The following is a 14,684-nucleotide window of genomic DNA, read 5'->3' as shown; positions in this document are numbered from 1 at the left end:
GACTAGACAAAATAATAATAATAATGTCAGGAAATTCTTTCAGCACCTCAAGACGGTTGACTCTGGAAAATTATGACGCAATGTAAAACTAGGTTTCCTTCGTATCTAAAAACGGGGAACAGGCTCTTTAAACTACATCAGTTTGAGAAGAAATAGTGATTTTGATGTAGTAATAGCAAATGTTATTTAAACTGTTTGCAGAGAGAGAATCAAAGCTGGAATTAATTCTGCACGGTCACGAAAACTGTAGTACACTATGAAAATGTGTTGAATGATGGGTATAAATCAAAGTAGTATACTTTAACAAGATAAGAATACCTGTATACATCAGAAAACTCCAAGCATTGGATTGTTGCTTTATTCAGAATAGAGTTGAAATATTGCCACTTACAGTTATGGACTTCCCATTTTCCTTCGTATTATTCCATTGCAAGAGGTGCTTTATAGACCATCAACTGATTGAAAATGCTTGTTAAGAGTTTCAAAACCTGGTGGAAAATCAGCTTCCTTTCCAGGTTCAGTGAATGATTAATATAGTAGAACAAATGTTACACATTACAGTCTTTTTAGTAATGTATTTTTTTAAATACTTTGATCGTGAATGTCCAGCAAACTTTGAAACTGTTACAACTAACAGATAATTAAAAATTTAAGAATATGAACTTAGGCTTGCAAACGTACAAATGGAAACAGAGATACGTTGTGATGACGCAAGATTGGACCTGAATTCGTAAGGCACGAAAGCAGATTTCGAAAACCAAAATAAGTATGTTATTCTGTTGTTATTTGACTCGCTTGCCTTAAAATGTTGACCATTAGTTTTTTTACTGTTGTGTGTTAATCATGAGGTGACAAGAAGTTGAATATATTGTTATCTTATTTATACACTTAATGTTTTCCTTAAGTACAAGTGAGATGCAAACGTGTGATGTGTTTGGAAAAGAGTAGATGAAGGAAGCTGTGAAACTTGGGAGTTTGTATTTTATTTCCATTCCAGTAACGTCCATTCTGTTAATGTCCCTGTCAATTTACTTGGGGACGTTACAAGCAGCCGACCTTCTCCATAAGCACTTGTTGTCAAACATAATGAAGAGCCCTGTTGCGTTCTTTGACGTTACTCCCGTTGGCAGAATTTTGAATCGTTTTGCTAAAGATGTGGATGTGATGGACACGGTGCTCCCTATGAATATTCGAGGATGGACTACCTGCTTCTTTGCGGTATGTAATTTATATTTTATTTGGGAAACAAACAAAGTGCACTCATTAAGTTGTATATTACTTCTACTACCACTATGCTTTCCCACTCTCACATGATACACAAGAACAATTTGGTGGCGTCCCAATGGTTGTTATGTCTTAGAGGTATGTGTAAAATTTTCCTTACCATATATTGTTATAATTACCTTTAATATTAAAATTGGAATCAAATGTTTTAAACCGAGCGCTTCATGATGTAACGATCGTTTGTTTTTTTCAATGTTTAATTGTAAATTTTGTCATAGACCTAATAGTTGTTATTGATCTATTAAGCATCATCATTAAAATATGCTGTTTTCGATAGTGAAAAAAACAATTTAGCAAGTTGTGTACTTTGGGCTAATTATTTACGATGGAGAGCCTAACACTTTCCGTACATGTGCGTTTTCAGAATATTATTTAGCTAGATATTGACTTCAGAAAAAAATACCGTAAGGAGAGCTAAAAGTTTTGATGGAATAGGGTTGATCTTCCATTTTTAGGTATACATATATACAGGGATTGGACAAAAAAAAATATAAAACGTTTGCAAAAGTGTGAAAATCATACTTAGTATGGTGTGGGGCCTCCTTTTGCATCCAAAACAGCTTGGATCCGACGTGGAATGGACGTATACAGCTCCTGAATCGTGATGTGTCGAATTTTGTACCATTGTTCCTCCAAAACATGCTCCAGTTCTTTAAGGGATGCTGGTGGAGGGTAATGAGACCAAACACGCCTTTCTAATTTAGACCGCAATGGCTCAATGATGTTCAGATCTGGTGATTGTGGGACCAGGGGAGGTGTGATAATTCCTGGTCATGCTTCTCAAACCATGATTTCACCGTTTTTGCAGCGTGACAGGGTGCCAAATCATCTTGGTAGATGCCATCACCATCAGGAAACAATATTTGAGCCATGGGTAGAACCTGGTCCCCCAAAATGGCCTCATACGCCTTAGCATTCATCATTCTATGCAGGGTTATGATGGGACCTGCAGAAAACCACGATATCACTGTCCATACTGTAACAGAACCTCTCCCATGCTTTACAGTTAGGAGCAGACAGTATCGTCGCGAGTCTGTATCGTAGGCCTGCAACGGTGTTCTCCATACGTAAACACGACCGGTTGTTGGAAACAAGGTGAAGGTCAATTCATCGGACAACATTACATGTTTCCACTGCTCATGAGTCCACGCTTTGTGGTCCTTGCACCACTGGATACGCCTCTTCGCATTTACTGCTGAGACCAGGGATTTGGCGATAGCGGCCCCGCCATGAATTTTCATTTTATGAAGTTCCCGTCGCACTGTTTTCGATGAGACCGGGTTCTCTAGGCCGGAATTGAGTTCAGACGTAATTTTCATTGTAGCGATCTTCTTTTTAGTTGCTACAATCCGTTTTAATGCCCTCCGGTCCTATCTGACAGGATTGTCTTTCGACCACTGTTGTGCTTTGCAGACGTCGTTTGCCCATGAATTGTGTATGCCCTCGTGACATTGGATACAGTGTCTTTCGATACCCCCACAATGTTCGCTACTGTTGCCACTGAAGCTCCAACCAGATGGGCACCAACGATCATGCCTCTTTGGAAGTCTGTCAGGTCGTCCATTTTACCGCACCACTTTTACACCACGACACTCACAGGTGAACTGGTTACTGCTGACGGAAGAGGAAGGTCCACATGACACATTGAAAAAAAAAAAAAAAAAAAAAAAAAAAAGATCGGCAAAAGCAGCACGTGTTGTACAGTGGAGGGCCAAACTTACGTGTCATGTATGACGTGTTTTTAGATTTTTTTGTGTAACCCCTGTATATCAGTTTGGGAAAGCTCATTTAAGAAAGGTTAACGTTTTCGGTGAAGTTGACAAAATAGTGTCTCGAATGAGAGATTCTTATCAGAATTAAGTTTATCATTCAGGATTCCCTCACTGATCAATTGTCGGGTACTTGTTCAATGTTAACTTTATCTCGAAGCCGGGAGTAGCGAAACAATTTTTCATAAAACGATTTCCAGCGTCTTTTGGAATTCTTTTTGTGGAATGCTGTCTAAGAAATCCTGACAGGCTGTTTATGTCTTGTTGATCAGACTGAAATTTCGTTCCACGTAACTTCTTTCCTAAATTGAGAAATAGCCAAAAGTCACATGGTGACAGACTTGAGCTTTATGGAAGTTGTAGCATCACTTTGACATTCGTTTTCTGTAAGTAAGAAACAACTGTATTGGCCATATGTGGTCTGGCCTTACTGTGGTGCAATACCCAGTTTATTTTTACGTTTGATCGTTTTCGTGCTATTTTTTTTTTTTTTTTTTTTTTTTTTTTTTTTTTTTTCTTTTCTTCAATGTCTGTAGCATAGTTCTATAATAATCAATTTACTGTAGTGTTTGGGGAGACACTAAGTTGATAACTCGTATCTCAACATTGAATTTTCCATTGGCGAACCTTTTTTAACTTAGTGATGAATCAATTTATCTGGTTTGGTTTATGAATCAAGGTAATGCAGTAGGTTTCATCAGCCAAACTAATACGTTTCATGACGTGTGGGTCGTCATTGCACCATTTGCCTCGATTTTTGACAAATCTGCACTCGACGAACCATTTGTTGTTTTATTGAAAAGTGGGGAACCCAACTTGAACACACGCATTTCATACTCAGATGTTTTGTTAAAATTCGGTTGATGGATGTCCTTGGAATCTTAACAACTTTTTTTAATGTCTATCATTCTGTATAATTCTTTTATAACATCGATTTAGATTAGGTATTCACGACTGTCCAAAAACTCTGAATCACTATACTGTTGATCTTCAGTTCTTCCTTCTAAACTTCTGTAGAAGGCGCACATTTTCTTCTACGTGTTTTTTAAATTGACAACAAAAGTTAATGACAAAACTCTCTTTCTTCACATGCATTTAAACCACAAACATTTGTTGGGGTATAGAAAACAACGCTCACTCAATTTCTCTTAACAATCAGAATGCGCGTAATGTACACGTGCCCTTTGTTGCTATGGGTAGTAGAATATTGCACATAGCAAAACATGTCAAGGTTATCACATGTCGATACGGATTCTCTCAGTCGTTTTAGGATGGCTTTTTAATATATAAAGTTACATTTTCCGCTTACAAATGGTTGGTTCACAGTTGAAGATGCCAAATTCAATCACTGGCCCATCATCGCCCGTGGTCGGTTGATTTTCTTAGGGCACGACAATTGATGAATTCCTTGTAGCACTGAGGATGATTTTCGTGGGCGACTGTTTTGCCATGGGCACAGGGCACAATAGGTTACGCAGTAGTCATCCCGAGTGTAAATCCATTCTCCCGACACTGTTTCAATGTGCATATGTAGGAATACCTTTCTCAGCAACAGAATTTAGGCGCCACTTGACAATACCCGCACACGACGCTCACCTACCTACAACTTCAGACACACTACTGCTCACAACAGTAAACGCATGGTTCTATCATCATTTCCCAGATGCCAGTCACGTTACTAATTCAATCCGATACAAACCTAATAACCTTCTGTAGTACTCTTTTGTCGGAATTTGAATGCAAATTAGCCACATCGAATAAAAACCAATAACGTGCAGAAGATTATCTCAGAGAAACTTATTACAGTTGATATATTCATGTAGAAAAAAGTTGGGCAATATATAATGCACGGAAAGCAGGAATAAATTAAGCTGATAATTAGAACTGTTTGAAATTAATTAAGCAACATTCAGAACTTAATACATACGTAATGAGAACCGTATGAAAATGGAATTGATTTTTTTATTTATTTATTTTATTTTACCTTAAGAGAATAATAGTTCAAGAACAAGTTTTTATTGTGTGTACCAAACATTGCGGAAGCTGTTGAAAGCGTAATATGCCACATTGCTTGTTCTACTAATTTTTATTAAAAATCGTAAAATGCGTCGTTTCGTATTAGATTAAGACTATGTAGCTTTTATTTCAGTAATCACTTGACTTGTGTTACAAATGTGTATTCAACTGTCTTTATTTGAAAGCATTCCTTTCTTCAGTTCAGTTTTTGTTTAACTCTTCATTTGTTTTGTCCTATATTGATTTGCTTTTTATTTTAGATTTTATTGGTAAGATTTGTCGTTTTGTAATTCTGTTCAACATGTATGTGTATCTTTTATCTACTGGACACTGTTTGCTGTTTGTCGTCAAATGGAATCTTGGAAAATAATAGTGACGTAAGGGAATAATAGAAATATAATAATTGTTTAATATTGTACAGATGTAATCTGTGTCCTTCGGAAGTCTGAGATGCGTCCATTAGGAAGAGCAGCTGTCCAAGTTTGAGATGCATTTATGATTGGTCTTCAATTTGATCACTCTACTTACGCGTCACAGAGTTATATGGTAACTTAATGCTATCATATCCGGTTTGTAGCTTTCAGTGCATGAGTCATCTTCCCCTGGAAAAGGTAAGTTATGGCTGTACTGAAATTGGTGCGTCTTTCGGAAACTGGATACAAAACTCAGCACACACAATATCTTTTCTTGCTATTTCACCCCTTTTGAAACTGGATTCATGGCTCTGCAATAAGTAATTAAACCAAACTATCGGTAACCGCTCGCAAACTTGGACAGCTACTTACAAAAAAATGTGCATGCTAGATCCGTATAAAGTACCAAACACCTGTTTTGTTTACTTACGTATATATATATATATATATATATATATATATATATATATATATATATATATATATATATATATATATTTATAAATATATATTTGAATGCCAATAGCGTCAAGTGAATTGATCGAAATCATTTTAATTGCCACAGAGCAGTTAATGTTCCATTTTTGTACTGGTCCTAATGCGTGTCCTGACAAGACATTTCTTAGTACGGACCTACTTTGAGAGTTACTGTAGTTCTTAACTTCAATATAAATTCAAATATTTGAATGAGTTTTGTTTCAAGAGATCACATTCTGTATAAGACAAGAGAATGGATGTTATCCAAATGATCCGTTCATCCAGAAATACAACAGAAGCATATAAAAAATGCAGTATTTTTACGCTAGATATTTACTTAATATAAGAATCCGGAGCATTTGTGAGGACATAAGGGCTTGTAATGATTTTTAAAGTAATTGGTTCCTGGGAACGGACATCCATTCGAACGCCATTGAAAAAGTGATAAGTAACAGGAAGGTAGGCCTACATATGCATATTTAATGAAATTCTATACTACAACGTACATAGTACGGAAACTTAAAAAAAAAAAAAAAAAAAAAAAAAAAACGCTCAGTAAGTAAAACTGTGCGCGCACAAAAATGTCGGACGTGCAAACACAAGCTATTTCTGCATCGTTAGTGGTTTTAACATTGACAGCTCTCCACTTTGCGCGCGAGTTTGTGTTTGCATCCTGTCCTCTCTGCTACGTATAAATAAGGAATGAGGAAGTCTCAAAAGTTATCTCAACATACAGAAAAATGTATGTAAATGAATACATTAATTCACATACATTTTTCTGTATCTATCAATAATATTTCTCCATACGTTATTAATGCTGATACCTTTGGTCCAATTCATTAAGTTTACCTCCCCTTCCTTTTCTATCCACTAGGCCTTTTTCCACTTTCTCGGCCACAATCTTTTTTCCCGTTCCAGCACAATAACTTCTTCCCAGTTCACATTATGTCCTGTTTCTTTTACGTGTTTAAAGATTGCGTTAGTTTCTCTGCCATATTTCGCATCAAATTATGTTGTTTAATTCTTTCTTTCAATAATTTCCCCGTCTCCCCAATATATTTCATATCACAATCCTTACAATTTATACAATAAATGACACCTTTCTGATCTCTTTTTTTCTTTTCTCTTCCCTTTGTTTTTGACCATGTCCAACAACGTTCTGCACACCTTGACCCCTTGCTTTCTTAACATCTTATTTAAAATCTCAGTATGTTCTCCTAGCCCTACAATGCCTTTCCATACCCCCTCATTGTTCTCCCCACTTTTACCTTTCCCAAAGACCACAGATGCTTTAACGATATCCCTTTTACTGTAACCATTCTCATACAGCTGTTCTTTAAAGATTTCCACATTCTCTTCTACATTTTTGTTGCAAAATTTGGTAATTCTTTCTAACATATTTCTTATAAACTTAACTTTTGTGCTTCTATGTGCATTACTTTTCTTATTACAATAAATACCAGCACTACATTCTTTTTGATACCATTGAGTGTTAATGCTCTTCCCTTCCTTACTCATTAAAGTGTCAAGATAACATAATACACCTCCCTGCTCTGTCTCTTGTTCTAATTCTATTCCCATCTTCTTATCTTCAATACTACCAACGAACTTTATCAACTCTTCTTTTGACCCTTCCCATATCCCAAAACAATCATCAACGTATCTACATAAAAATTGAATCTTTTCTTTCTTCTTTTCTACCACCTCCTTCTCCCATACATTCATAATGATATCAGACAATACCGGCCTTATCTTAGATCCTATACTTAAACCATCCTTAATCCTGTATATGTCATTGTTAACTTCACAGAAACCAAACCCATATTGAGGGCTTTCCTAACTTTCTCCCATTTCCAGCCTTTAACACATTCTCCCCCCATAACTCTCTTAATCGTATCAAGTATAGCACTTCTCTTTAGACTAGGGAACATGGCTTTAACATCTAAACTAAACAAAATACAATCATTATTAATTTTTAGCATTACTGGTGTAGTTTATTACTTCTCTATAGTTTTTAACTGCCAAAGTCTCTTGTCTGTCTCTCACCCACTCTAACACTGGTTTCAATTCACTTTCTAGCGGTTCCAAATAATTATTACTACAGTCCATAACTGGCCTAAGATGTACTTCCTTTTTGTGTATTTTTGGAAAACCCTTTAACACCGGCACTCTTCCATCTTCATTCATCCATTTCTTAAGTCCCTTCCTTTTACATTCTTCTTTTAATTCTTCTATAATTTCTTCTTTCTTGTTAACTAATTCATACTGGCCATCCACTAAATCTTTCACCTTGACCTCATACCACGCTTTATTCATTACCACTGTGGCCCCTCCTTTGTCAGCTCTCTCTACCACTATGTCCTTCCTTTCCCTAATACTATCATATCCTCTTCTTTCTTCTTTTGTCAAATTCGAAGATCTTCTGTGGATTTCTTTCTTTACCAAAACCATTGCCTTCCTTCTTAACCTATCTCTGTCCTCTTCTTTAACCTCATTCAACGCTTCTTCTATAGAATAGACTATGTCATCGACTCTGCTTGTTCCGTCTTTCACTTTAAATTTACAACCCAATGAAAGAAAAGACTTCTCTTCTTCTGACACTTGCACATTCCCTATTACCACTATCCTTTCTCTGGTCTTCGCCTCGCTTATGCCCAACGCTATTAATTTCTTTTTTAAGTCTTTGTTCTACTTTGCCACTGAGACACATTTCCTATTGTCTTAAATATTGTACTAACCAGTCCCTTACAAAAATAGATGCCAAGTCTACACATTCTACTTCTAATTTTTGTGTGAAAGCCTTACTCACGTTTAGTTTCTTCTTCAAACCAGCTCACGTTCTCCATCTCTGTTCTCCTTATAAGCGTCCTTAACCTCACTGACTGTCCTTTTATATTATTCCTTTGGATTCTCAAACTCCTTGGTATTATTTTCTTCTCCATACACTTCTGCAAAAAATCCACTTGCTGCTCCATGTTGATTTCTCCCCTTCTTCTGTTCTTCTACTTCTCAACAGCCCTTTTCAGCTTCGGACCCACTTCAAACTGACACGCAATCATAGTCATACGTCGTGCAAATAAAATCAGAAAAATAAACACACTGCTTAGCAAGACTGCACTTATTTAATAAAAACACATTTACACGTGACGTTCCGATCTTCTAACCAAGATCCTCATCAGACGTACACTGAGTGATACAAAAACTACTCAAGTATATATACACAAACCATCTCCCTATCTGCTCTCTCGTTGGCCCGTTCAAACAGCCAATCAGAAGCGTGGAAATCTATCTGAACTAACCAATGGGAAATGTAGAAGAGAATGTGGAAATCTTTAAAGAACAGCTGTATGAGAATGGTTACAGTAAAAAGGATATCGTTAAAGCATCTGTGGTCTCTGGGAAAGGTAAAAGTGGGGTGGGGAGAACAATGAGGGGGGTATGGAAAGGCATTGTAGGGCTAGGAGAACATACTGAGATTTTAAAAAAAGATGTTAAGAAAGCAAGGGGTCAAGGTGTATAGAAAAGGTAGCAGAACGTTGTTGGACATGGTCAAAAACAAAGGTAAGAAAAAAGAAAAAAGAGATCAGAAAGGTGTCATTTATTGTATAAATTGTAAGGATTGTGATATGAAATATATTGGTGAGACAGGGAAATTATTGAAAGAAAGAATTAAACAACATAAAAGTGATGTGAAATATGGCAGAGAAACTAACGCAATCTTTAAACACGTAAAAGAAAAAGGACATGATGTGAACTGGGAAGAAGTTATTGTGCTGGAACGGGAAAAAAAAGGTTGTGGCCAAGAAAGTGGAAAAAGGCCTGGTAGATAGAAAAAGAACGGGAGGTAAACTTAATGAATTGGATCAAAGGAATCAGCATTAATAACGTATGGAGAAATATTATTGATAGATACAGAAAAGTGTATGTGAATTAATGTATTCAAGGTTTGTTTGCTCCTTGTGGTTTCTTTCTGGTAGAATGTTATGTTTTCCCATTGGTCAGTTCAGATAGATTTCCACGCTTCTGATTGGCTGTTTGAACGGGCCAATGAGAGAGCAGATAGGGAGATGGTTTGTGTGTATATATACTTGAGGTTTTTTTACTACTTAGTGTACGTTTGAAGAGGCTCTTGGCTAGAAGATCGAAACGTCACGTGTAAATGTGTTTTTATTAAATAAGTGCAGTCTTCTTCAGCAGTGTGTTTATTTTCTGATTTTATTTGCAAGACGTATGACTATGATGAGTGTCAGTTACTATTTGCTAACTGTTCATGCACTTTGCAGCAACCTACCTGAGATCTGCTGAACTCAAACATTCTCACAGTCTTAAGAGATAAGTGAAAACGATGCATTATTGTCTTAAATGAAAAAGAGCGTTTCAGTGCACAAAAATTATTCCAGTGCACAGAAAATTGTCACAATGAACAAATTTCACTAATAGAAAGGGAATATTTCACATAAAATATTACTATTATAGGCCGTGATATGTTAGTGATCCACCATTGGTGTGTCGATGGGAGGCAGAGGGTTTTCATACCATATATTGAGGAGGGTACTCATTCCCATTATCCTAGCCATGGACTGAAAGGTCATTTGGGCCTTCGTAACTGACAGGGCGGCCCCGCTAATGCAGTTAGAACCACTGTGTCTCCCATTGTAGTGCGCGGGCACTATACAATCGATTTTGAAGGTAAGTGCACGTTCTATGTACCTCTTACACTGTTACTGCTCTCACCTGCTAGTCGTCTAGAATGTCTTTAGTGATGTCGATAGCCGTAGGCGGGTAGAAAATCCAGCGCTACACCCACTTGTTATACAGGACCCGTACTTGCCATTCTTGTATCGAAGCAATAAGCTACACCCCACTCACCCCTAGTTTTCATTTAACAATGTATGACTAATACGTCGTCTTTCGATTTTATCTGGAGACTTTGTAGACTCTTATCTTCGAGCAGATTTACGCGCTTTTCCATATCACAAAATCAACTCAGAGTGCTCTACTGGACATACGCCGTCTACCCTGACGTATTAAGTTCCGGACCTGGGCCATATCGACCACGCGTGAGAGTGCAGAAAGATTCGTGACCTTTCAGTTGGGCTCTGGCAACGAGTATTAAGCAGATACATATTTACAGCGAGCGCTGGATTTCATACGTCAGACAAAGATTCAGCACCCACACGACAGCTACTTGCCCGAACAGATGGGGGGAAGAATTACACATTCTATTAAGATGAATATTATGTGTTTTTGAAGACACTGTTCGGGCGGCACGTTGAGGTCATCATGACCTTCTTGTGTTACTGATATCAAGCCAGACATTTTCTAACGATTGATTATTCTGTATATATGTATAAAGTTGTAAGTATTCTGCAGAGCAAACTAATAAAATTTTTAAAAAATTAAATATTGCAATCTCACTTTTTAGTGTTTACAGCAATGCGTAATTTAAAATAGCCAATGGTTTGAAGAAGTTCCTCAGTGCCTAGCAGGCATATGTAAGTTTTGTGTCGTCATGAACTGTTAACATATTACTATTAAAGTCAAGAAAATCTCTTTAAAATGCTTAGTCATAAGTGGGACATTGCAAATATTAAAATATTACTTTGTTAATTGTTATTAGTAACTTACAGTTGTGTAATATTTTGACAAAATGTGAAAATTCTCTCCAAAATTCAACGAGCATGGGTAATATATACTGGGCGGTGCGTAAACATATGTCCAAGCTTCATTAGCTGATTCCTCTAACGACAGGCATCAAAAAAAAGTCTGCAGTAGTATATACGTGCTACCGCACCGTTTCGGAGATACATAGGGTGAACACAAGACGGTGCACACAGCGTACTCAGAAATAAAGTTGGATAGGTCATCAGTGAGCCGAAACGAGATTTGATATACTGAAAACTGTCAGCAGCGTGTCGTGGGCAGGGCAAGTGGAATGAAGGCAGTGATCACGACCAGGAAATTTAATTAATGCAACCTTGGGAACGATACCTGCTTCTTCAAAAGAGACAGGGGCATTGTGCCACGTTGGGCGCAGCATTAATTAAATTTTCGGAAGTTCTGCAAATAACCACTATCTCCACATCTAAGTCAGCATATCTAGTGCCCGAATACCCTGTATATTTCCGGAACAGTACGGTATCAAATATATATTATTATAGGTTTTTTTGTTGCCTGTTCTTAGAGGAATCTTCTGCTGCAGTTTGCACATTGTTTTGCGTACCATCTTGTGTGTATTAGTTTATCCAAACGATCACGCACTTGTAAATAAAATATTTACATATGATTTTATTTCAGTGTACGCTTTGTGCTTTGGAAACTTGTGTATATATATTGGAGGAATATTGGCTGCGAAAAAGCTGCATAACAAAATGCTTTTTCGCATTATAAGAAGTCCAATGTCATTCTTTGATACGACGCCTATTGGTCGAATTTTAAATCGCTTTTCAAAAGAAGTCGATGTGATGGACACTGCTTTGCCAGCATCAATGAATAGTGCACATATGTGTTTCTGGAAGGTGTGTGTATAGAAGTGGGTGAAATTAACATGTAAATAGTGTTTTGTAGTTTTCATCACGTGGTTATCGTATGCTGTAGTTCATACGCCAATGGTAAAGTAGAGCGTAATTCATATGAGCATCTGTAGGATTCGATATCCTTCTATGGTAATGGATATTGGCAGCAACTTCATCATATGTGTACAGGATAACAATTTATCTTGATATGCCCTTGTAAATATTCAACGAACTTAAAAAGTTCGTTACTCAATTCTCTATGTATCTGTGTATGTCTGTTATTTTCGAATTTTTCAATTTTGATCCCTCCATTCGATAGAGCATCGAAAACTATCCCAAAGAAGTGATGGAATATTTCGCGTCACTCTTACCGTTCCCGAGATATTGGCCAAAAAAGTTCCAATTTCAGGAGATTTAAGGAGCCATATCTCGGGAACCGTAAGTCATAGAGAAATCATATTGGTATTGATCAATACCTGAGAGGATGGTGAACATTTTCGTACCAAATGGTAACCAGCAGCCATTGGTCAATTTGCCATCATTCCCCAGATATTGGCCAAAAAAGTTTCGATTTCGAGAGATTGAAGGAGCATATCTCGGGAACCGTAAGTCATAAATAGATGATATTTTGCGAATTTCTCAATTTTGAGCATGTGTGTTCGTAAAACAACGTATTGTAGAACGTTTTAACAGAACTCTTAAACAAAACATGTGGAAAAAATTTAGTACTCAAGGAAATTACAAATGGATAGATATATTACAAGAATTGTTTAATGAGTATAATAATAAAGTACATAGAACAATTGTATAAAGCTTGTAGAAGTTAATAAGAAAAATTAATTATTTTTAAGTTTGTTCTGGCAGTGCTTTTGGAGCATTCTTAACTAGTTAAATTAATAAATACAAAATGCCTAAATTTACCATTCAAATACGGACAGGGGGAGATTAACATCCTCACTTATTACATCATCCGATGAACAGTATTACCAACCCAGCCTAAAGTTATGTTTTTTCAATTGCCACTATGTTATGTTACTACATATTTCAAATCTACATGTCAGACGAAAACTTATACCACCACCCTTGTTATTCAGTGTTACAAACCAAGGATGCTGTAATTTCACAAACATCAAAAGTAACCAAAAGTTGGAAGCTTCTACAATCGTAATAACACAAATGAGACGAACAGGCCAGCGCACATCTAAAATACCTGAAAAGTTCACTTTTTTTAAAGTGCTTAGATAAATATCAAACCCAATAATGTCAATAGATATAAAAATCCTAATGTCATTTACAGAAATTTCATATCGAACCAGTGTTCGAAGTGGAAGAAAAGCAGAGGTGGCATGTTTTATTACGATTTTGATTCGACATACTGGCTATGTAAATATTCAAATACAGTGGGGGTATGTTGCCTAAAAGATTGAATTTCTCTTTACATAATGACTAAAAGCCATTGGAGAACTTCTATATAAGTACGGAGTGAGGGACAAGGAAATACTTTGATTCCTGTCAACAACTTTCTGGAAAAATAATTTAAAATTACTCGTATGTTGTATTATAGAGAATTATACACGAAAATGCTCAAAACCCGAGTTTGTATATTAATAATTTCCTGCGGGAAAACTTCCGGACCTCCCATACGACTGACAAGTATTCCAGATCCCCGGAAGATCCAGATCCCCCTACAGCAGAAACCCCAAAATTCCCCCATGCTCAAAACACGACATTTATATGCATTCAGGCAAGAAGCCACACACGTAAATAAGAAATAAACGATTCAATATGATACATCAAACTGTAAACTAGATGAACTTCTTTGAAGACACCTCATTTAGAAACAAAAGATAAAAATTACTCTGCTGTAGAGTTACAAATTATTTCTAAATAAGCTATTCGTCAATTGCTGTGTACAAAAATCGATTTATTAAAGGCATTTAGCATCTAGTTTCCAGTGACGGTATGTCTTGCTCATTGAAAAACCAAAGGCGGTATGGCATACCGTCTCACTTCCACCACTGTATCGAACCTTTCCAGAGATGTGAAATACGTTGGTAGAGAGTGCTGTCTGTTAAAATAGCTTATTTGTGATAGGTAGTCTTTGTTAGATGTACAAGGAAGTATCGTAAAGTTTTAATTATCATAGTAAACAATCAGGATACTGGAATCGTTGTGATTTCTAGTTGTTAACCCCTTTCTATGTAGTCACC

General features: G+C 36.6%; 1 protein-coding gene across 8 annotated transcripts in view; it reads left to right on the top strand.

The window, feature by feature from the left end:
- MRP (Multidrug-Resistance like Protein 1) overlaps positions 1–14,684 on the top strand; it is a 301,358-nt gene that overhangs the window by 225,693 nt on the left and 60,981 nt on the right. For 2 of the 8 annotated variants that reach the window (XM_081758084.1, XM_081758088.1), the window contains one exon: positions 998–1,218. The exons of 5 other annotated variants lie outside the window; for them this stretch is intronic. In XM_081758084.1, coding sequence (XP_081614210.1) covers positions 998–1,218 — 221 coding nt within the window. Of the gene's footprint in view, positions 1–997; positions 1,219–12,256; positions 12,478–14,684 lie in introns of all 8 variants that reach the window. One more of the 8 variants, XM_081758087.1, reaches the window with a different exon arrangement.

Source organism: Thermobia domestica, chromosome 5 (assembly GCF_964235325.1).
Source record: "Thermobia domestica chromosome 5, izTheDome1.hap1.1, whole genome shotgun sequence".
NCBI lineage: Eukaryota > Metazoa > Arthropoda > Insecta > Zygentoma > Lepismatidae > Thermobia > Thermobia domestica.
Note: the sequence above shows the minus strand (reverse complement) of the source record. Positions and strands in the feature narration are given on the sequence as shown.